At 40.0% G+C, this 23,983-nt stretch overlaps 1 protein-coding gene and 1 long non-coding RNA gene across 2 annotated transcripts; both read right to left on the bottom strand.

The window, feature by feature from the left end:
• Positions 1 to 479: 479 nt before the first annotated feature.
• Positions 480 to 20,560, bottom strand: LOC311045228 (tetratricopeptide repeat protein 19, mitochondrial-like; the record flags this gene model as incomplete). The annotated part of the gene is made up of 4 exons (XM_084057029.1): positions 480 to 1,766; positions 18,712 to 18,873; positions 19,683 to 19,906; positions 20,539 to 20,560. The coding sequence occupies 4 exons, from the start codon at positions 20,558 to 20,560 to the stop codon at positions 480 to 482; spliced, it is 1,695 nt and encodes a 564-aa protein (XP_083913155.1).
• Positions 20,561 to 20,615: 55 nt separating this feature from the next.
• On the bottom strand, positions 20,616 to 22,393 carry LOC311045583. The gene is made up of 3 exons (XR_014600784.1): positions 22,324 to 22,393; positions 21,435 to 21,525; positions 20,616 to 21,035 (listed from the first exon to the last, which is right to left on the bottom strand). It is a non-coding gene; the product is annotated as an uncharacterized lncRNA (long non-coding RNA).
• Positions 22,394 to 23,983: the final 1,590 nt, after the last annotated feature.

The following is a 23,983-nucleotide window of genomic DNA, read 5'->3' as shown; positions in this document are numbered from 1 at the left end:
ATGTCATGAATAGTAACATAGTGATGTCATGAATAGTGACCAATCAGAACGTTGACGGACCTGACCAATCAGAACCTTGGCGAGCCTGACCAATCAGAACGTTGACGGACCTGACCAATCAGAACCTTGGCGAGCCTGACCAATCAGAACGTTGACGGACCTGACCAATCAGAACCTTGGCGAGCCTGACCAATCAGAACCTTGGCGAGCCTGACCAATCAGAACGTTGACGCAAAAGCCAGGTATAGAGGGCTAATATCCGCTCTATACCTAAAGGTATAGAGCGGCTAGCGCCGCTAAAAAGGGGGGGAAAAAGAACAGACATCTGTCATATGTAATGTGATTGTTTTCAGTGTACACATTATTTATGAGGCCTCCTCTGTGTGTCGGGGCCCCTTGAGAACCAGATACAGACTTTCATGCACATTACCCATGAACCAATGAAAGACAGACAGAGAGACAGACAGACAGAGTTCTCTTCAAGGTGCTTCTTCAGGTTCTTGGTTTTGTTCTCTCTTCTCCTTAACTCGGCTCAGTCCCTGTAGAATGTGTTTCACAGCCTCCTCGTCCCCTGCCGCCCGAGCCAGAGACAACGCCTCCTCGTAAACACTGTGCGACCGCTCCAGACGCCCTTGGTGCAGTAATATTCCAGCCATGTTCCCCAGAAGGCGGTGCAGGAGGTCGGGATGGCCCGCGGTGGTTCGACTCAGCTCCGCCGCCCGCGTCACCAGCGGCAACGCGTCGTCGTGCCGACCCTGCAGGTCCAAGCTGGTGGCCAGGTCGCTCATCAGCACCAGGGTCTGGGGGTGCGCGTGTCCTTGCTCCTGGTCACAGATCGCCAGAGCTCGCCGGTAGTCCAGGCCAGCGTCGACCGGCCGTCGGGTGGACAGGTGGTACCGCGCACGAGCGTCCAGACACAACCCCAGCAACAACCTGGTCTCCTTTCTGAGAGCCTCCGCCTCCTCGGTGAGTGGGTCTGCGGGCAGATCTTTGTGTCTCAAGAGTTTGGCTTCCAGAGACTCGATACAGAAGCTGTAACCGACGTCTGCAAGCTCCCTCTTCTCCTGAACAGCGTAGATGGTGGCCAGTTTCAGAGAGATTTCAACGATGCCGTTGTCGTCCTGTGGCGTTCCGCCAGACAACATGAAGCTCATGGTTGCCTTGAAGAGTTTCTCGGCGTCGTCCAGTCGTCGCTGTCCGTACGCCAGGTCGGCCATCATGCTGTATGTATAGATGATAGCTTGGTTGTTGTGTGTCTTATGAGCCAGAGCCGCTGCCTGGTGAAGAAAGTCTGATGCTGCCTGGAGCTGATCTCTGTAAACACACAATTTAGCTTTCTTAAGCAGCAGTATAATCTCATCCTCCTGCTTTTGAGCTTCAGTTCGTTTGTCATCCTCATCAAACATGTGGAACAGAGAGAATGCCATGGCTCCCAATGCAACACTGCTCCACATGGTTGGTTTAAACTGGTGTTGATGGTTTCTGCTGGTGGAAACCACACAACACGCTGACCAGTTGAACCAGTTTAAAGTTCTTACTGGTCTCCTGTCGCGGGTGAAGGGTGTGCGTGTGAGTGAGCGTGTGTGACACCGCAGGACACGACGGAACACGCCGCACAGCATGTCGGGTGGCGGCTGGGAGAAGGTCACGTGACGTGCCATCAAATCCACCCCAATCTCTGTCATATCCATCGTCATTGATGACATCAGTCTTGCCCAAATATGGAGTTCGGCGAGACAGTAGCCTGCCCCTGGCCCGTCTGATATCTGGCATAGAGGGGCGGATTCAAAATCTCCGGTGGAAACATCCGTGGGCTCCTATTTGTTCACCGATCTGTGCACCACCCCGCGCCCCCCCCTCCTCCCACATTGTGCAGCATTGAGAGCCCTGACGTCGCAACATTTGGAGCGACGCCCACTGCACTCTGCTTGGTTGGGGAAATGAAAGGTTGACTCCCACTTCCTATGCCAGGAATGTCAACAGCTTGGTCCAGGCTCTTATTTTTGAGCAAAACGCGAAGGAGAATAAAAGCCTGGAGATGGAGGCTAGTGAGACAGTGAATGGATGATGAATTCACGAAACTAGTGCAGTACCCGTAAGAGTGCTGGGGGGTCAGTCTATGATGTCAGTCATGTATGTCAGTACCCGTAAGAGTGCTGGGGGGTCAGTCTATGATGTCAGTCATGTATGTCAGTACCCGTAAGAGTGCTGGGGGGTCAGTCTATGATGTCAGTCATGTATGTTAGTACCCGTAAGAGTGCTGGGGGGTCAGTTATGATGTCAGTCATGTATGTTAGTACCCGTAAGAGTGCTGGGGGGTCAGTCTATGATGTCAGTCATGTATGTCAGTACAAGTAAGAGTGCTGGGGGGTCAGTCTATGATGTCAGTCATGTATGTTAGTACCCGTAAGAGTGCTGGGGGGTCAGTCTATGATGTCAGTCATGTATGGCACACCAACTTGGTAGAGTTCGGGGATCTCCATATATGCAGTGGTGGAAAGTAACTTGTACTCAAGTACTGAGCTTAGGTACAATTTTGAGGTATTTGTACTTTACACGAGTATATCCAATTTTCAATACTTTTACTTCTACTCCACCACATCTCAGAGGCAAATATTATACTTTTACTCCACTACAATGATTTGAAAACTTTAGTTACTAGTTACTTTGTAGATATTATCATTATATTATCAAACATATTAACCACTTAAGTCCTATTTTATACCTAGGCTATTTTCAAATAGCCTATAAAGCAACCCCCCCCCCCCCCCCACGTGGGCTCCCCAAGGGCTCTCTGGTTAAAAAAAATAAAAAATAGTTGTAAGAATGAATATAATGACAGGTTGTGAAGCTACAAGGTTTTCCCACTGGGTTTTGTACACAACACTGTGTGTGTGTGTGTGTGTGTGTGTGTGTGTGTGTGTGTGTGTGTGTGTGTGTGTGTGTGTGTGTGTGTGTGTGTGTGTGTGTGTGTGTGTGTGTGTGTGTGTGTGTGTGTGTGTGTGTGTGTGTGTGTGTGTGTGTGTGTGTGTGTGTGTGTGTGTGTGTAATCAGCCTATAGACTGAACTGATGTATTCTATTGTTGCACTGATTGCATTGAGAGCAGATTTGATATGAAGCCCCTGCTACTTAACAAACATAGATAAAGCTTCAATTCTTAAAACAAACTAAAACTTAAATTGTAACAGAAGAAACAGACTTCCAGATCCTTTCGGTGGAGATGCTTGTCATGTAGAGAGGTGATGATAACAGTGAACTTTAGTTGAGCATTTGTTTTTTTAGTTTTATTCTCATGAATTTCACTCGGCTATGCATTTCAATGGCACATGTTGTACTTTTGAATCCAGCAATTCTAGCAAAGTACTTGACCTAAGCCCTATTCCAAATGTAGTGAAAATAGCAGATGTGAGACGCGTCGTGAGCTTGCAGATCTGCTATTTTCACTACATTTGGAATTGTTTTGAAAATCACCGACATTTGTTTGAATTCTTGGAGAAAAAAAAGAGTTAATCTCTTGATAAAATGGAGAAAAATAAAATATAGGCTTCTTTGTAATTGATACTTTTTGAATACTCGAGTATTTATGGAACGCAGGTATACTTGTACTTTAACTGACGTGCACATTTGACAGAGAGTATTTATAATTATAATTATTAGCATTTATGCTCAAGTACTGGGTGGGGTTGAGGACTTTGTCCGCCACTGCAGATGGGTAATGTTGATCACATGACTACTGGATGTGTTTCAATAAAGCTGTTGTTGTTTTTACACCAATAAACCAAAGAGTTTACAGGAAATAAATTAAGACCTTTTGTTTCCTTTTGTTATAAATCAGTGGTTCTCAAGCTTTGTGAGCTTGTAGATCAGCTATTTTCACTAACCCCCCCCCCCCCCCCCCCCCCCTCCATTATTATACTTTTTGTGGTCTTTCTTTCTTTCTCATTATTATTATTGTTATTATTCATTTGTTAATTTTCTAGGAAAGGTACAAAAAGAGGGAAGCAAATACTCTAGACTTAACAGTGGTGAAAAAAGTACTCAGATTTCTTACTTAAGTAAAAGTATCAATACTTTTTAAAGTTGATTGGTAGTGACTTTTTTTTTTATCCCTAACATTCATCGAGCTCTGGACTTAGTAATTTTTTTTCCGTTTCGGTAGTGACGAAACGAAAAAAAAATCGTTCCCCCAAAAACCTGTTAGGAGTACGTTTCAGGCAATTTAAAGTTGATTGGTAGTGACTTTTTTTTTTGTCCCTAACATTCATCGAGCTCTGGACTTAGTAATTTTTTTTCCCACAAAAACCTGTTAGGAGTACGTTTCAGGCAATTTAAAGTTGATTGGTAGTGACTTTTTTTTTGGTCCCTAACATTCATCGAGCTCTGGACTTAGTATATTTTTTTCCGTTTCGGTAGTGACACAATGGTGTCACTACCAAACGTAGTGACACAATGGTGTCACTACCGAAACGGAAAAAAAATTGTTCCCCCAAAAACCTGTTAGGAGTACGTTTCAGGCAATTTAAAGTTGATTGGTAGTGACTTTTTTTGTGGTCCCTAACATTCATCGAGCTCTGGACTTAGTAATTTTTTTTCCGTTTCGGTAGTGACACAATGGTGTCACTACCGAAACGAAAAAAAAATTGTTCCCCCAAAAACCTGTTAGGAGTACGTTTCAGGCAATTTAAAGTTGATTGGTAGTGACTTTTTTTTTGTTCCCTAACATTCATCGAGCTCTGGACTTAGTAATTATTTTTTCCGTTTCGGTAGTGACACTACCGAAACGAAAAAAAAAATGTTCCCCCAAAAACCTGTTAGGAGTACGTATCAGGCAATTTAAAGTTGATTGGTAGTGACTTTTTTTTTGGTCCCTAACATTCATCGAGCTCTGGACTTAGTAATTTTTTTCCCGTTTCGGTAGTGACACAATGGTGTCACTACCGAAACGAAAAAAAAATTGTTCCCCCAAAAACCTGTAGGAGTACGTTTCAGGCAATTTAAAGTTGATTGGTTGTGACTTTTTTTTTGGTCCCTAACATTCATCGAGCTCTGGACTTAGTAATTTTTTTTCCGTTTCGGTAGTGACACTACCGAAAAACCAAAAAAAAATGGTTCCCCCAAAAACCTGTTAGGATTACGTTTCAGGCAATTTAAAGTTGATTGGTAGTGACTTTTTTTTTGGTCCCTAACATTCATCGAGCTCTGGACTTAGTCATTTTTTTTCCGTTTCGGTAGTGACACTACCGAAACGAAAAAAAAAATGTTCCCCCAAAAACCTGTTAGGAGTACGTTTCGGGTAATTTAAAGTTGATTGGTAGTACTTTGTAGTGACATTTGTTTTGGTCCCTAACATTCATCGAGCTCTGGACTTAGTAAATTCACCATTGGGTCACTACCGAAACGAAAGTTGGTCACTACCGAAACGAAAGTTAAATCCGAAAAAATCACGAAGTGTGGAGGCCAAAATCGTCCCCCCGAAAACCTGTTAGGAGTACGTTTCAGGCAATTTAGAGTTGATTTGTAGTACTTTGTTGTGACATTTTTTTTGGTCCCTAACATTCATTGAGCTCTGGACTTAGTAATTTTTTTTCCGTTTCGGTAGTGACACAATGGTGTCACTACCAAACGTAGTGACACAATGGTGTCAATACCGAAACGACAAAAAAATTGTTCCCCCAAAAACCTGTTAGGAGTACGTTTCAGGCAATTTAAAGTTGATTGGTAGTGATTTTTTTTTTGGTCCCTAACATTCATCGAGCTCTGGACTTACAGTAGTAATTTTTTTTCCGTTTCGGTAGTGACACAATGGTTTCACTACCGAAACGGGAAAAACAATTTTCCCCCAAAAACCTGTTAGGAGTACGTTTCAGGCAATTTAAAGTTGATTGGTAGTGACTTTTTTTTTGGTCCCTAACATTCATCGAGCTCTGGACTTAGTCATTTTTTTTTTTGTTTCGGTAGTGACACTACCGAAACGAAAAAAGAAAAAGTTCCCCCAAAAACCTGTTAGGAGTACGTTTCAGGCAATTTAAAGTTGATTGGTAGTGACTTTTTTTTTGGTCCCTAACATTCATCAAGCTCTGGACTTAGTAATTTTTTTCCCGCTTCGGTAGTGACACTACCGAAACGGAAAAAAAAATGTTCCCCCAAAAACCTGTTAGGAGTACGTTTCAGGCAATTTAAAGTTGATTGGTAGTGACTTTTTTTGTGGTCCCTAACATTCATCGAGCTCTGGACTTAGTAATTTTTTTTCCGTTTCGGTAGTGACACAATGGTGTCACTACCAAAGGTGACACAATGGTGTCACTACCAAACGTAGTGACACAATGGTGTCACTACCGAAACGAAAAAAAAAAATGTTCCCCCAAAAACCTGTTAGGAGTACGTTTCAGGCAATTTAAAGTTGATTGGTAGTGACTTTTTTTTTGGTCCCTAACATTCATCGAGCTCTGGACTTAGTAATTTTTTTTCCGTTTCGGTAGTGACACTACCGAAACGAAAAAAAAAATGTTCCCCCAAAAACCTGTTAGGAGTACGTTTCAGGCAATTTAAAGTTGATTGGTAGTGACTTTTTTTTTGGTCCCTAACATTCATCGAGCTCTGGACTTAGTCATTTTTTTTCCGTTTTGGTAGTGACACTACCGAAACGAAAAAAAAATGGTTCCCCAAAAAACCTGTTAGGAGTACGTTTCAGGCAATTTAAAGTTGATCGGTAGTGACTTTTGTTTTGGTCCCTAACATTCATCGAGCTCTGGACTTAGTCATTTTTTTCCCGTTTCGGTAGTGACACTACCGAAACGAAAAAAAAAATGTTCCCCCAAAAAACTGTTAGGAGTACGTTTCAGGTAATTTAAAGTTGATTGGTAGTACTTTGTAGTGACATTTTTTTTGGTCCCTAACATTCATCGAGCTCTGGACTTAGTAAATTCACCATTGGGTCACTACCGAAACGAAAGTTGGTCACTACCGAAACGAAAGTTATATCCGAAAAAATCACTAAGTGTGGAGGCCAAAATCGTCCCCCCGAAAACCTGTTAGGAGTACGTTTCAGGCAATTTAGAGTTGATTGCTAGTACTTTGTTGTGACATTTTTTTTGGTCCCTAACATTCATCGAGCTCTGGACTTAGTCTTTTTTTTTTCGTTTCGGTAGTGACACAATGGTGTCACTACCGACACGATAAAAAAAATTGTTCCCCCAAAAACCTGTTAGGAGTACGTTTCAGGCAATTTAAAGTTGATTGGTAGTGACTTTTTTTTTGGTCCCTAACATTCATCGAGCTCTGGACTTAGTCATTTTTTTCCCGTTTCGGTAGTGACACTACCGAAACGAAAAAAAAAATGTTCACCCAAAAACCTGTTAGGAGTACGTTTCAGGCAATTTAAAGTTGATTGGTAGTGACTTTTTTTTTGGTCCCTAACATTCATCGAGCTCTGGACTTAGTCTTTTTTTTTTCGTTTCGGTAGTGACACAATGGTGTCACTACCGACACGATAAAAAAAATTGTTCCCCCAAAAACCTGTTAGGAGTACGTTTCAGGCAATTTAAAGTTGATTGGTAGTGACTTTTTTTTTGGTCCCTAACATTCATCGAGCTCTGGACTTAGTCATTTTTTTCCCGTTTCGGTAGTGACACTACCGAAACGAAAAAAAAAATGTTCCCCCAAAAACCTGTTAGGAGTACGTTTCAGGCAATTTAAAGTTGATTGGTAGTGACTTTTTTTTTGGTCCCTAACATTCATCGAGCTCTGGACTTAGTAAATTCACCATTGGGTCACTACCGAAACGAAAGTTGGTCACTACCGAAACGAAAGTTATATCCGAAAAAATCACTAAGTGTGGAGGCCAAAATCGTCCCCCCGAAAACCTGTTAGGAGTACGTTTCAGGCAATTTAGAGTTGATTGCTAGTACTTTGTTGTGACATTTTTTTTGGTCCCTAACATTCATCGAGCTCTGGACTTAGTCTTTTTTTTTTCGTTTCGGTAGTGACACAATGGTGTCACTACCGACACGATAAAAAAAATTGTTCCCCCAAAAACCTGTTAGGAGTACGTTTCAGGCAATTTAAAGTTGATTGGTAGTGACTTTTTTTTTGGTCCCTAACATTCATCGAGCTCTGGACTTAGTCATTTTTTTCCCGTTTCGGTAGTGACACTACCGAAACGAAAAAAAAAATGTTCACCCAAAAACCTGTTAGGAGTACGTTTCAGGCAATTTAAAGTTGATTGGTAGTGACTTTTTTTTTGGTCCCTAACATTCATCGAGCTCTGGACTTAGTCTTTTTTTTTTCGTTTCGGTAGTGACACAATGGTGTCACTACCGACACGATAAAAAAAATTGTTCCCCCAAAAACCTGTTAGGAGTACGTTTCAGGCAATTTAAAGTTGATTGGTAGTGACTTTTTTTTTGGTCCCTAACATTCATCGAGCTCTGGACTTGGTCATTTTTTTCCCGTTTCGGTAGTGACACTACCGAAACGAAAAAAAAAATGTTCCCCCAAAAACCTGTTAGGAGTACGTTTCAGGCAATTTAAAGTTGATTGGTAGTGACTTTTTTTTTGGTCCCTAACATTCATCGAGCTCTGGACTTAGTAATTTCTTTTCCGTTTCGGTAGTGACACTACCGAAACGAAAAAAAAATGGTTCCCCAAAAAACCTGTTAGGAGTACGTTTCAGGCAATTTAAAGTTGATCGGTAGTGACTTTTTTTTTGGTCCCTAACATTCATCGAGCTCTGGACTTAGTCATTTTTTTCCCGTTTTGGTAGTGACACTACCGAAACGAAAAAAAACATGTTCCCCCAAAAACCTGTTAGGAGTACGTTTCAGGTAATTTAAAGTTGATTGGTAGTACTTTGTAGTGACATTTTTTTTGGTCCCTAACATTCATCGAGCTCTGGACTTAGTAAATTCACCATTGGGTCACTACCGAAACGAAAGTTGGTCACTACCGAAACGAAAGTTAAATCCGAAAAAATCACTAAGTGTGGAGGCCAAAATCGTCCCCCCGAAAACCTGTTAGGAGTACGTTTCAGGCAATTTAGAGTTGATTGGTAGTACTTTGTAGTGACATTTTTTTTGGTCCCTAACATTCATCGAGCTCTGGACTTAGTAAATTCACCATTGGGTCACTACCGAAACGAAAGTTGGTCACTACCGAAACGAAAGTTATATCCGAAAAAATCACTAAGTGTGGAGGCCAAAATCATCCCCCCGAAAACCGGTTAGGATAACGTTTCAGGCAATTTAGAGTTGATTGGTAGTACTTTGTAGTGACATTTTTTTTTGTCCCTAATATTCATCGAGCTCTGGACTTAGTAATTTTTTTTCCGTTTCGGTAGTGACACAATGGTGTCACTACCGAAACGAAAAAAAAAATGTTCCCCCAAAAACCTGTTAGGTGTACGTTTCAGGCAATTTAAAGTTGATTGGTAGTGACTTTTTTTTTGGTCCCTAACATTCATCGAGCTCTGGACTTAATTATTTTTTTTCCGTTTCGGTAGTGACACAATGGTTTCACTACCGAAACAGAAAAAAACATTGTTCCCCCAAAAACCTGTTAGGAGTACGTTTCAGGCAATTTAAAGTTGATTGGTAGTGACTTTTTTTTTGGTCCCTAACATTCATCGAGCTCTGGACTTAGTAATTTTTTTTCCGTTTCGGTACTGACACTACCGAAACGAAAAAAAAATTGTTCCCCCAAAAACCTGTTAGGAGTACGTTTCAGGCAATTTAAAGTTGATTGGTAGTGACTTTTTTTTTGGTCCCTAACATTCATCGAGCTCTGGACTTAGTCATTTTTTTTCCGTTTCGGTAGTGACAATGGTGTCACTACCGAAACGGAAAAAAAAATGTTACCCCAAAAACCTGTTAGGAGTACGTTCCAGGCAATTTAAAGTTGATTGGTAGTGACTTTTTTTTTGGTCCCTAACATTCATCGAGCTCTGGACTTAGTAATTTCTTTTCCGTTTCGGTAGTGACACAATGGTGTCACTACCGAAACGAAAAAAAAAAATTGTTCCCCCAAAAACCTGTTAGGAGTACGTTTCAGGCAATTTAAAGTCGATTGGTAGTGACTTTTTGTTTGGTCCCTAACATTCATCGAGCTCTGGACTTAGTAATTTTTTTTCTGTTTCGGTAGTGACACTACCGAAACGGAAAAAAATAAAATGTTCCCCCAAAAACCTGTTAGGAATACGTTTCAGGCAATTTAAAGTTGATTGGTAGTGACTTTTTTTTTGTTCACTAACATTCATCGAGCTCTGGACTTAGTAATTTTTTCTCCGTTTCGGTAGTGACACAATGGTGACACTACCGAAACGAAAAAAAAATTGTTCCCCCAAAAACCTGTTTGGAGTACGTTTCAGGCAATTTAAAGTTGATTGGTAGTGACTTTTTTTTTGGTCCCTAACATTCATCGAGCTCTCGACTTAGTACATTTTTTTTCCGTTTCGGTAGTGACACAATGGTGTTAGTACCGAAACGAAAAAAAAATTGTTCCCCCAAAAACCTGTCAAAAATTACTAAGTCCACTAAGTAGTGACACAATGGTGTCACTACCGAAACGAAAAAAAAATTTTTCCCCAAAAAACCTGTTAGGAGTACATTTCAGGCAATTTAAAGTTGATTGGTAGTGACTTTTTTTTGGGTCCCTAACATTCATCGAGCTCTGGACTTGGTAATTTTTTTTCCGTTTCGGTAGTGACACAATGGTGTTACTACCGAAACGAAAATAAAATTGTTCCCCCAAAAACCTGTGAGGAGTACATTTCAGGCAATTTAAAGTTGATTGGTAGTGACTTTTTTTTTGGTCCCTAACATTCATCGAGCTCTGGACTTAGTAATTTTTTTTCCGTTTCGGTAGTGACACAATGGTGTCACTACCGAAACGAAAAAAAAATTGTTCCCCCAAAAACCTGTGAGGAGTACGTTTCAGGCAATTTAAAGTTGATTGGTAGTGACTTTTTTTTTGGTCCCTAACATTCATCGAGCTCTGGATTTAGTCATTTTTTTCCCCAAAAAACCTGTTAGGAGTACGTTTCAGGCAATTTAAAGTTGATTGGTAGTGACTTTTTTTTTGGTCCCTAACATTCATCGAGCTCTGGACTTAGTAAAATTTTTTTCCGTTTCGGTAGTGACACAATGGTGTCACTACCGAAACGAAAAAAAAAATGTTCACCCAAAAACCTGTTAGGAGTACGTTTCAGGCAATTTAAAGTTGATTGGTAGTGACTTTTTTTTTGGTCCCTAACATTCATCGAGCTCTGGACTTAGTAATTTTTTTTCCGTTTAGGTATTGACACTACCGAAACGAAAAAAAAAAAGTTCCCCCAAAAACCTGTTAGGGGTACGTTTCAGGCAATTTAAAGTTGATTGGTAGTGACTTTTTTTTTGGTCCCTAACATTCATCGAGCTCTGGACTTAGTAATTTTTTTCCGTTTCGGTAGTGACACAATGGTGTCACTACCGAAACGAAAAAAAAATTGTTCCCCCAAAAACCTGTTAGGAGTACGTTTCAGGCAATTTAAAGTTGATTGGTAGTGACTTTTTTTTTGTTCCCTAACATTCATCGAGCTCTGGACTTAGTAATTTTTTTCCCGTTTTGGTAAGGACACTACCGAAACGAGAAAAAAAAATGTTCCCCCAAAAACCTGTCAGGAGTGCGTTTCAGGCAATTTAAAGTTGATTGGTAGTGACTTTTTTTTTGGTCCCTAACATTCATCGAGCTCTGGACTTAGTCATTTTTTTTCCGTTTCGGTAGTGACACAATTGTGTCACTACCAAAACGGAAAAAAAATTGTTCCCCCGAAAACCTGTTAGGAGTACGTTTCAGGCAATTTAAAGTTGATTGGTAGTGACTTTTTTTTTGGTCCCTAACATTCATTGAGCTCTGGACTTAGTAATTTTTTTCCCGTTTCGGTAGTGACACAATGTGTCACTACAGAAACGAAAAACAAATTGTTCCCCCAAAAGCCTGTTAGGAGTACATTTCAGGCAATTTAAAGTTGATTGGTAGTGACTTAACATTCATCGAGCTCTGGACTTAGTAAATTCACCATTGGGTCACTACCGAAACGAAAGTTGGTCACTACCGAAACGAAAGTTGGTCACTACCGAAACGAAAGTTAAATCCGAAAAAAAGTGTGGAGGCCAAAATCGTCCCCCCGAAAACCTATTAGGAGTACGTTTCAGGCAATTTAGAGTTGATTGGTAGTACTTTGTAGTGATATTTTTTTTGGTCCCTAACATTCATCGAGCTCTGGACTTAGTAATTTTTTTTCCGTTTCGGTAGTGATACAATGGTGTCAATACCGAAACGAAAAAAAAATTGTTCCCCCAAAAACCTGTTAGGAGTACGTTTCAGGCAATTTAAAGTTGATTGGTAGTGACTTTTTTTTTGGTCCCTAACATTCATCAAGCTCTGGACAGTATTTTTTTTTCCGTTTCGGTAGTGACACTACCGAAACGAAAAAATAAATGTTCCCCCAAAAACCTGTTAGGAGTACGTTTCAGGCAATTTAAAGTTGATTGGTAGTGACTTTTTTTTTGGTCCCTAACATTCATCGAGCTCTGGACTTAGTAATTTTTTTTCCGTTTCGGTAGTGACACAATTGTGTAGTGACACAATTGGTAGTGACACAATTGTGTCACTACCAAAACGGAAAAAAAAATTGTTCCCCCGAAAACCTGTTAGGAGTACGTTTCAGGCAATTTGAAGTTGATTGGTAGTGACTTTTTTTTTGGTTCTTAATATTCATCGAGCTCTGGACTTAGTCATTTTGGTAGCACTTTACAATAATGACCCGTTATAAAGCATTTATAAACGTTTATAAGTAGTTTGTAGACTATTAACAAATAATTGACAACCTGTTTGTTGACATTCGTAAATGATTACTAAAACCTTTATAACTACAGTTACAAATCATTTGTAAAGTATTAATAAGTAGTGAACTATTCATGAATAAGCCATTTATATACATCTGTAAAAGATTATTAAATCATTTGTAACGACCCATTCTAAAGCATTTATAAACGTTTATAAGCAGTTTGTAGACTATTAACAAATCATTAACAACCTGTTTATTGACATTCGTAAATGATTACTATAACCTTTATAACTACGGTTACAAATCATCTATAAAGGTATTAGTAACTATTCATGAATAAGCCATGTATAATACATCTGTAAATGATTATTAAATCATTTGTAACTGATGTTGAATAATATATACAAGCTATTGGTAGCTTGTTCATGTTTAACATATGCTTTGTTAAACATTCCTAAAGTATCTATAAATCCTTAGTACATGTTATTGTGTGCCCTATAGTAAATTGAAGACAGTTCATCATTTACAACTGTCTGTTAATGTGTTTGTTCATGTTTAACATGCTTTGTAAAACATTCCTAAAATATCTATAAATCCTTTGTACATGTTATTATGTGCCCTACAGTAAAGTGAAGACAGTTCATCATTTATGACTGTCTGTTAATGTGGACTTTCTCCTTACCTGTTGCAAACTACCTGGCTTTCATGAATGCAGACACCAAACAATTACTAGAATTATCATTCATGTTAAGCAAATGATGCGTAAGACATTCGTAAAGAGTATGTAAACCATTTGTGGTGTTAGGGACCAAAAAAGTCACTACAAAGTACTACCAATCAACTCTAAATTGCCTGAAACGTACTCGTAACAGGTTTTTGGGGGGACGATTTTGGCCTCCACACTTAGTGATTATTTCGGATTTAACTTTCGTTTCGGTGGTGACCAACTTTCGTTTCGGTAGTTTGATTACAAAATGTAAGTTGTGTAAAAAATAATCTGACTATACTAAGTTGTTATTTGTTTGTTTAAGTCAGGCTATACTCTACTCAGAGTCATAAGTTTACAAAATGTACTAAAGTACAGTGAACGTCTGTGCGGTTTGTCTTCATCACTGAAAATAACGTACATGTAAACTGATGTCATGTGCAATTGGGGTGAAGAAACACAACCATTTCACTCCTAATAATACCTATTTGATTTGACATCCTGACTTGCTGCTGGAGCTGAGGCTTGAACCTGTTACCTGCGGCTCATTAGTCAGTGACTCTATCCATTCACCTACAGCTGTTTCCTTGGAATCTGTGGTTCTGAAACGTTTTGTTGTCAACCCCCCAAATTGACATGTATTTGGGCAGTGGACCCCAATGTGAAAAGATGTAGTGTCAGGGCCCCCCATGAAAAAGATTTATATTTATGCTGTAACACATTTTTTTTAAAGTTATTTGTCTTGTTTGTTGTTCAAGTCAAAGCACCAGGAAGGCTGTACTTGTCAGCCATCTGTTAGCTCAATGGGTTGAGACGCAGTATTCATGATCCAGAGGCCATGAGTTCAAATCCCATTGATGTCTTTCCTATGATTCTTTCCTTTGCAGACTGGCTTCCAGAAGATCAACTGAAAACTACCAGGAAGGCTATATTTGTCATCCAACTGTTAGCTCAATGGGTTGAGATGCAGTATTCATGATCCAGAGGCCATGAGTTCAAATCCCATTGATGTCTTTCCTATGATTCTTTCCTTTACAGACTGGCTTCCAGAAGATCAACTGAAAACTACCAGGAAGGCTATATTTGTCATCCAACTGTTAGCTCAATGGGTTGAGACGCAGTATACATGATCCAGAGGCCATGAGTTCAAATCCCATTGATGTCTTTCCTATGATTCTTTCCTTTGCAGACTGGCTTCCAGAAGATCAACTGAAAACTACCAGGAAGGCTGTACTTGTCAGCCATCTGTTAGCTCAATGGGTTGAGACGCAGTATACATGATCCAGAGGCCATGAGTTCAAATCCCACTGGTGTCTTTACTGTGATGCTTTCCTTTGCAGACTAACTTCTAGAAAAACAAGTTAAAACCACCAGGAAACCTGTAACTCTCAGCCAACAGTTTAGCTCAACTGGTAGAGCGTCTGTCCAATAACAAGACTTGACTTGACTTGAGTGGGTTCGATTCCCACTCGAGTCAAGTGTCCCCGGTAACTTGAGGCAACGGATAAATTGACTGATATCCTTAGTGATGCTTCCCTTTGCAGACTAACTTCTAGAAAAACAAGTTAAAACCACCAGGAAACCTGTAACTCTCAGCCAACAGCATAGCTCAACTGGTAGAGCGTCTGTCCAATAGCATGACTTGACTTGACTTGACTTGAGTGGGTTCGATTCCCACTCGAGTCAAGTGTCCCCGGTAACTTGGGGCAACGGATAAATTGACTGATATCCTTAGTGGTGCTTCCCTTTGCAGACTAACTTCTAGAAAAACAAGTTAAAACCACCAGGAAACCTGTAACTCTCAGCCAACAGCATAGCTCAACTGGTAGAGCGTCTGTCCAATAGCATGACTTGACTTGACTTGACTTGAGTGGGTTCGATTCCCACTCGAGTCAGGTCAAGTCATGTTATTGGACAGACGCTCTACCAGTTGAGCTAAGCTGTTGGCTGAGAGTTAGAGGTTTCCTGGTGGTTTTAACTTGTTTTTCTAGAAGTTAGTCTGCAAAGGGAAGCATCACTAAGGATATCAGTCAATTTATCCGTTGCCTCAAGTTACCGGGGACACTTGACTCGAGTGGGAATCGAACCCACTCAAGTCAAGTCATGTTATTGGACAGACGCTCTACCAGTTGAGCTAAACTGTTGGCTGAGAGTTAAAGGTTTCCTGGTGGTTTTAACTTGTTTTTCTAGAAGTTAGTCTGCAAAGGGAAGCATCACAGTAAAGGCACCAGTGGGATTTGAACTCATGGCCTCTGGATCATGTATACTGCGTCTCAACCCATTGAGCTAACAGATGGCTGACAAGTACAGCCTTCCTGGTAGTTTTCAGTTGATCTTCTGGAAGCCAGTCTGCAAAGGAAAGAATCATAGGAAAGACATCAATGGGATTTGAACTCATGGCCTCCGGATCATGTATACTGCGTCTCAACCCATTGAGCTAACAGCTGGATGACAAATATAGCTTCCTGGTAGTTTTCAGTTGATCTTCTGGAAGCCAGTCTGCAAAGGAAAGAATCATAGGAAAGACATCAATGGGATTCGAACTCATGGCCTCTGGATCATGAATACTGCGTCTCAACCCATTGAGCTAACAGATGGCTGACAAGTACAGCCTTCCTGTTGCTTTGACTTGAACAACAAACAAGACAAATTACTTTAAAAAAAAAAGTGATTTAATAATCATTTACAGATGTATTACACATGGCTTATTCATGAATAGTTACTAATACTTTACAAATGATTTGTAACTGTAGTTATAAAGGTTTTAGTAATCATTTACGAATGTCAACAAACAGGTTGTTAATGATTTGTTAATAGTCTACAAACTACTTATAAACGTTTATAAATGCTTTATAACGGGTCATTATTGTAAAGTGCTACCGTAATGTTTTTTCTGTTTCGGTAGGGACACTACCGAAACGAAAAAAAAATGTTCCCCCAAAAACCTGTTAGGAGTACGTTTCAGGCAATTTAGAGTCGATTGGTAGTACTTTGTAGTGACATTTTTTTTGGTCCCTAACATTCATCGAGCTCTGGACTTAGTAAATTCACCATTGGGTCAATACCGAAACGAAAGTTAAATCCGAAAAAATCACTAAGTGTGGAGGCCAAAATCGTCCCCCCGAAAAACTGTTAGGAGTACGTTTCAGGCAATTTAGAGTTGATTGGTAGTACTTTGTAGTGACATTTTTTTTGGTCCCTAACATTCATCGAGCTCTGGACCTAGTAAATTCACCATTGGGTCACTACCGAAACGAAAGTTGGTCCCTACCGAAACGAAAGTTAAATCCGAACAAAACACTAAGTGTGGAGGCCAAAATCGTCCCCCCGAAAACCTGTTAGGAGTACGTTTCAGGCAATTTAGAGTTGATTGGTAGTACTTTGTAGTGACATTTTTTTGGGTCCCTAACATTCATCGAGCTCTGGACTTAGTACATTTATTTTTTCACCATTGGGTCACTACCGAAACGAAAGTTTAATCCGAAAAAATCACTAAGTGTGGAGTCCAAAATCGTCCCCTGAAAACCTGTTAGGAGTACGTTTCAGGCAATTTATAGTTGATTGGTAGTACTTTGTAGTGACACTTTTTTTGGTCCCTAACATTCAAATGTATTTTTTCACCATTGGGTCACTACCGAAACTCTGGACATGACTAATTCCAGGAATGTCAGGTACGCCGTTCCTGGTAGTACCTGATGGTAGTTTGATATGGTAGTTTGTTATGGCAGTTTGATACAGTAGTTTCATAAGGAACGTAACAGACTACAGCAACCTGCAATCAGCAGACACCGCAGGGAATTGAACCCCATCCTAGTAAACCAGGAGTTCCATACCAGCTTCTTGACTTGCTTCTTGACATATTTACAATATAGTGTTAAGTCTGTAGACAGACTATCGGCTCATTGTTTTAATTCTAAAGTGACAAGTTATACATTAAAAAAAGTCTGCCATTTTAAAATAAATCTCAAAGGGATATCAAATACTGCTATCAGTGGTCAAATACATATTAATATTAATTTGGGGGTCTTTGATATGAAAATGTTTGAGAACCACTGGTTTAAATAACATTTAGAAAGGAAGCCCAAATAAGCAACTACAGTTTAGAAACAAGCCCAGAAAACGTTATAAGCCACTTTGCAAACAAACAAGCCCAAAGTCACTTATAATAAGCAGACATGGCAACACTGATCACAGGTTTTATCAAACCCGGAAGTTATGCAGGAATGCCTACTGAGTGTCAAAAAATACTTTCTGGCCATGACAGCCCATGCATCCAAACAGAAAAGTCATATCTGATTGCATTACACTACATTAAACAATGTTAAACTCACTTTGCATGTTGCTTTGCCACTCGCTTTGCCACTCCATGTGCCATTCACTTTAAGCATGCGCATACCCTCTATTCCCCGATTGCAAATGAGCCTCCTTTGAAAACAAAGGCGACTTGCTGTGGTTGGCTACAACAGAATAGGGTGAGGGGCTGCTAATGTTGTTATGTTGATTTTTTGTTTTTTTCCCCTGGCGGATCTTGCCCCTACACAGAGGCAAGCAGGGTTTACAGACCGGGCCACGGCCTTGTTGGCCCCAACATACCTCAAAATTGTACTTAAGTACAGCTCTGTGAGTCTGCATGTATGTGTTAGGGGCAGATGAATCATTTTCATAAAACTGCAATAGTTAAAATCTATCTCCTCCTGGGATTTTTGAGTACTTTGCACAAAACTCTTTACAGATGAACTTCGCGATGCGACGCGTTGTGAGCTTGTAGATCTGCTATTTTCAAATATGTTGTACTTTTACTTTTGGTACTTTAAGTACATTTTGATGCCAATACTTTTGTACTTTTACTCAAGTACATTTTGAATTCTGGACTTTTACTTCTAACAGAGTATTTTTATATTGCAGTACTGTTACTTTTACTTAAGTAAACAATTTGAGTACTTTTTCCACCACTGCGCTGCACACATTTACGAACACACATGCAAAAACGAGTAAATATAATCACAACGCATTATGTTTTCTCACTTTTACACTGATTACACTGCCTGCCTGACAGACAGACAGACAGACAGACAGACAGACAGACAGACAGACAGACAGATGCTCTACCTCCTGAGCCACTGCCGCCCCATGTATATTTATCAATAACACCATCAATCAATGAAAGATCATTTGTATACTTACCAGAGCTGAATCCCACTCCCCATCTGAAGAGTCCATTAAAGAACATAGTGTGTCAATCTGTGTGATGTTCCACATGCTGATGTCATCAGTAGTGGCGTTGCGTGGCGCAGGCCCCAGCTCCTGGACTTTCTCTTCTGGGATGAACGACTCACTGACATAGGCCTGACGTTGTGGATAGAGACATATTAGACGGGACACCAGATCAGAAATGCAACTGGAATCACTTTATTTGCGATACCTGTTCATTCATGCAATACGTTTACAAGACTTTTATCTTGGTGGTAATGTGGTCAGACAATATTAAATATTATGGTAAAAGGACAACAGCCTCACATGCAAGAATACAATGCAAAATACATTGGAAACAGACTTTCCAAAAGTCTTCATGAAGTTATCATTTAATTGGATGAAATAAGCCAGGCGCACAAGAAAATACCAATTGTTGACCACTTAAGCCTTATTATATATTTTGTTTTATATGCTAGTGCTATTTTCAAAAATATCTAGCAGATCTTTAAAGGTAGGGTAAGTGATGTTTTTTTTTGTTTTGTCAAAACGTTATACTATATTCTGATAGTAATAATTGCTACAGAGCGTTTGTTCGGTCACAGGGGTCTCTCCAGCTCTTTAGTAAACAGAATTATGTACATTTTCAGGTAGGTGACAACATTTAAGCCAATCAGGAGAGAGTACTGAAAATGCATTTTCTGTTTAATAAAGAGCTGGAGAGACATAGAGACTAATTTTACTGAACAAACACTCTATAGCAATGATTACTATCAGAATATAGAGCTATTTCACACTTATTTTAACAAAAGTAAACCACTTACCCTACCTTTAAGTTTCGCCTGTAATGACATGCCCAAAATAGGCACGCCAGGTTGAAAGTGGTTAATTGAACTCAGACAATCTAAAACATGGACCTTTACTGGTCCATTTGGGGGGATGTTGCTTCATATTCAGTGACTCACCTCTTGCAGCTTGGTGAGAACAATGCTGGCGTACTCCTCTTGGTCCACTTTGTCCAAGATGGCAGCCAGGTTGTGTTTCACAGTCGTCGCGCTGAGGCAAGAGTTGAACTGTGTCTCGTCGTCGTAGTCGAAGGGGAAGGTCTCGTCGCCGATCGTCACCTGTGTGATTTGTCCCACCGTGCATTCAGTCGATGTGACAGAGCAGAAGAGGCAGGGAAGGACAGCTTGTTACACACATTGTGGGTGTTGTTAACCACCTGCCCAAGGCCTTTGGCTTAACCCATTAAGGCCTGAGGTTCCGATTCTACAAAACGTCTTCTAAATCCTAACAGTTTTATGAAAAACGTTTGTTACTATGTCAGTGGTTCTCAAACCTTTTCATGTCAAGGACCCCCAAAATTACATGTATTTGGCTGCCGACCCCCATCTGAAAATGTTTTGTTCCAGGGACCCCCAGATGCAAAGATTTTTCAAAAATAGCTCATAGCTTGTATATCTGCTATTTTTGAATATCCAAAGTATAAAAGAATGGTTTAAGTGGTTACACAGACACGCAATTCCTGCGTTTAATGGGATGAGTGGTTTTATACAAAAAGAAAATTACGAAAATAGCAGATCTACAAGCTCATACAGGTCGTGTGACCTTGCAGATCTGCTATTTTTGCTATTTAACGTTTCTTGAAATTCTTTTACAAATGTCTCCCCTATGATGACAAGCCCAAAACAGGGACGGCAGGTTTAAAGTGGTTACAGTATGTTAGGTCACCAAAGGAAACAAATGCACCAAGACAGTGGTTCGCAAAGTGGGGTCCAGGGACCAGGGACCCCACGGAAACGCCCTAAGGGTTTCCCCAACAGTGGGTCAGGAGCGGACGCATTTTCATGGGGCGTGAGTAAATATATATATTTTTCATTTCCTACATGAATAAAAAAATATATATTTCAAAAGATTGTGAAATAAAAGAAAAATCTAACATCTTTCAAAGGAATGTCATAAAAAAAAGAAAACAATCTAAGAAATTCCATAAATGTATAATACTTTTAAGAAGTAGTGAACATAGCGTATCTACATCTACAAGTGCACAACGTTGTGCGTTTGTAAATAAGCTATGTTCCCAGGGAGACATCACATTTATCTTTTTGGTCTCGAGCCAAAACGTTTGGGAACCACTGACTCCACTGAGAGATGACAGCAGGCAGAAATAGGAGCTGAGACTTACTGGTGGATCGTTTTGTCCTGCTGTTCCTAATGGAATGCCTGATGGCTTTCTTCATTCTCCTCTTCTTCCACCTCTTCACTCCATCCCGCCTAAGGACTTTAAGGAATGCCTTCAGGAACTGTCGCTTAGTTTTCTGCTCGGGCAAAATGAAAACGCCGATCTCAATAAAAGTGATGGACAAACAGACAGACATGACCAAATGCACGAAGCAACAGAAAAGTGGAAATGATGTTAAAAGGATAGTTCACCCCGAAAATGTCATTTTTTTCCTATCGATTAGTCACCCCATGGAGACTTGAATTCATAGGAGTGGCATTTGATGACCGGCAGCGGTTCCGGTAGGAGACACAAAGAGTCTCCTTTGTGTGTCCTACCGGAACCGCTGGTCATCAAATTATTGGCTTAGGAATGCGACAAAAACAAAAAAAAAATCCATGAATTCAAGTCTCCATGGGGTGACTAATCGATAGAAACAAAGTATTTTTTTGGGTGAACTATCCCTTTAACAGAGCCAAGGCAATCTATTACTCACTTTATCAAACTTATCGTAGAAGGTCGATGATAAGTACAGTGGCAGAATACCCAGGTTGTTCAAAGTGTCTCTATTCCATGTTGCAGGATCTCTGGGTGCACAAAAACATTTAATACGGTATTTCAGTTGTCATTGAAAAACAAAAAACATCATCAACGTTCAAATTGTCGGAGGTTACTTTTCAGCAAATGGGGAAAATAACCTGTTGTCCATTGGATCCCATGTAGTTGTTTGTCGTATGCTGTTGTTGATACTTTTCACTTATAAATATTTTTAAATCCCACAGGCAGACTGGTGACCCTATTTTGGGCATTTTATTATCAGTGGTGTAAATTAACTAAGTGCATGTACTCAAGTACTGTACATAAGTACAATTCTGAGGTATTTTTTACTTTACTGGAGTATTTCCAATTTTCAGTACTTTTACTTCTACTCCACTACATCTCAGAGGCAAATATAAATAATAAATCATCATTATTTGAAAACTTTAGCCACAAGTTACTTTGTAGATTTTGATTATTATTACAAAACCACTTCAGCCCTATATACATTTCGCCTATTTGAAAATAGCTGATCAACAAGTTCACAATGCGTCGCGATGCAACGCATTGTGAGCTTGTAGATCTGCTATTTTCAAAATATTTTCATGCATTTTATAGACTTGAAAAACATTCTGCATAATGAGTACTTGAACTACTTTTGGTACTTCAAGTATATTTTGATGCCAATACTTTTGTACTTTTACTCAAGTCAATTATGATTACCGGACTTTTACTTGTAACAGAGTGTTTCTACATTGCTGTATTGATACTTTTACTTATTGTAAGTAAAAAGTTTGAATACTTTTTCCACCACTGCTAATAACTGAACTGTGCTTGTCGTTGCTTACCCGTATGTCGTTGTCCCTGACAACAGGAGGGTTTCCATGGCAGCCGCTCGATTTGTGTTGATATTTGGGCTGTTCTTTAGTTTCTCCAGGATGGATGAGTAAGAATTCGTAATATAAGCCGCACCAATCTTACAGCACATGTTACCCAAAACTGATGTTATCCTCTGTCAAGGTTGTGGTTGTTATACCCTAAGACAGAAAAAAAAGGGGGAAAAAATATGAATAAACTTAAGCACATGAAATCTGTGAAAATAGCAGATCTACAAGCTCATAGATCGATTTTGTGTACAGGGGAAAAAATAGGCGGCCTAATATAGACCCCTGGGGGACTCTGGTCAATGAAGTGGTTAAAGGTTTCGGTTCATTCATGAAAATAATGGCATCAGAGCTATTAGTATCACAGCATTGAAATTGGATTGTAAGCTATCTATATTGTCCTGTATAACTGTTATATGTTAGTTATAATGTGAAGGTTTGAAGATCATCTGTACAATGTTCTCCCTGAGACCCAATGTCAGTGGATTTGACTGTCATTATCAGTAATAGTTTAATTTGTGTGGGTCCGGTGGTTACTGGTTACTCTCAACTCACCAGGCAAGTCCTGGCATTTTTTAACAGAGCAGTACGTTTGTAGCTGAGAGCACTGGAGAAGACGGAGAAATCTGCACCAGCCAGCTCTTGGAAATAGGCTCTGCAGTTCGCCGGTGGCATCCCATCATAGCCCATAAGCCGTTGGTTCTCAAAGTGGGGTCCGGGGACCCCCAGGGGTACTTGAGGGGGTTCCAGGGGGTCCCGAGCAAAATGTGTTAATATAGCATCACAATAATTATGACCTTTTATACTTTGGCTATTCCTCCTCAGCGTCGCAACGTTTTTCCTTCTTTTTAGTATTTTTAAGCCTTTTATTTTTTTACATGTACTTTTTTACATGGACGTATGAAAAAATTGCCTTTCCCTGTTCTCAAGTAAAATATTGATATGCGATTAAAATGTGATTAATTGTGATTAATTCATTACAAAGCCTCTAATTAATTTGATAAATGTTTTTAATCGAGTCCCAGCCCTAGTTCTTATTATATATATTTATAATGTTCTTACCCTTCATCACAGACACCTGTAGCAGAGTCTCCAAACTTTGATCCGGTGTACACAAACTGACCGTTGGAGATTTCCCCAGCAGAGCCACATGACTTCCCTGTGGAAGAGAAAGAAATATCCTTCAATACACTGGTATGAAATATCCAGTGGTGTAAAGTAACTAAGTACATTTACTAAAGTACTGTACTTAAGTACAATTAGAAGGTACTTTTACTTTACTGGAGTATAATAAAAACATACATTAACCACTTGCCTTTCCCACATGTACAACCACAAGGACGCACGTACGCACGCACACGCCACTAACCTGTACAACACTCAGATCCAGATTGACAAAGGTATCCAGGTCCATGTTGACATTGGAGGCAGCGGCACTTCTCATAAAGGAAAGAGATGCACCACCTACAGGTCATAAAGAAAATACTGAATTTATCCATCTCTGAAGTGTGTGTGTGTGTGTGTGTGTGTGTGTGTGTGTGTGTGTGTGTGCGTGCGTGCGTGAGAAATTTGAGACATTGTGAGGATCAGGCCCGGCGCCAGGATGAAATGACTGAGGGGGCAG

Source organism: Gymnoscopelus microlampas (genome assembly GCF_963454915.1).
Source record: "Gymnoscopelus microlampas genome assembly, chromosome: 5".
Taxonomy (NCBI): Eukaryota; Metazoa; Chordata; class Actinopteri; order Myctophiformes; family Myctophidae; genus Gymnoscopelus; species Gymnoscopelus microlampas.
Note: the sequence above shows the minus strand (reverse complement) of the source record. Positions and strands in the feature narration are given on the sequence as shown.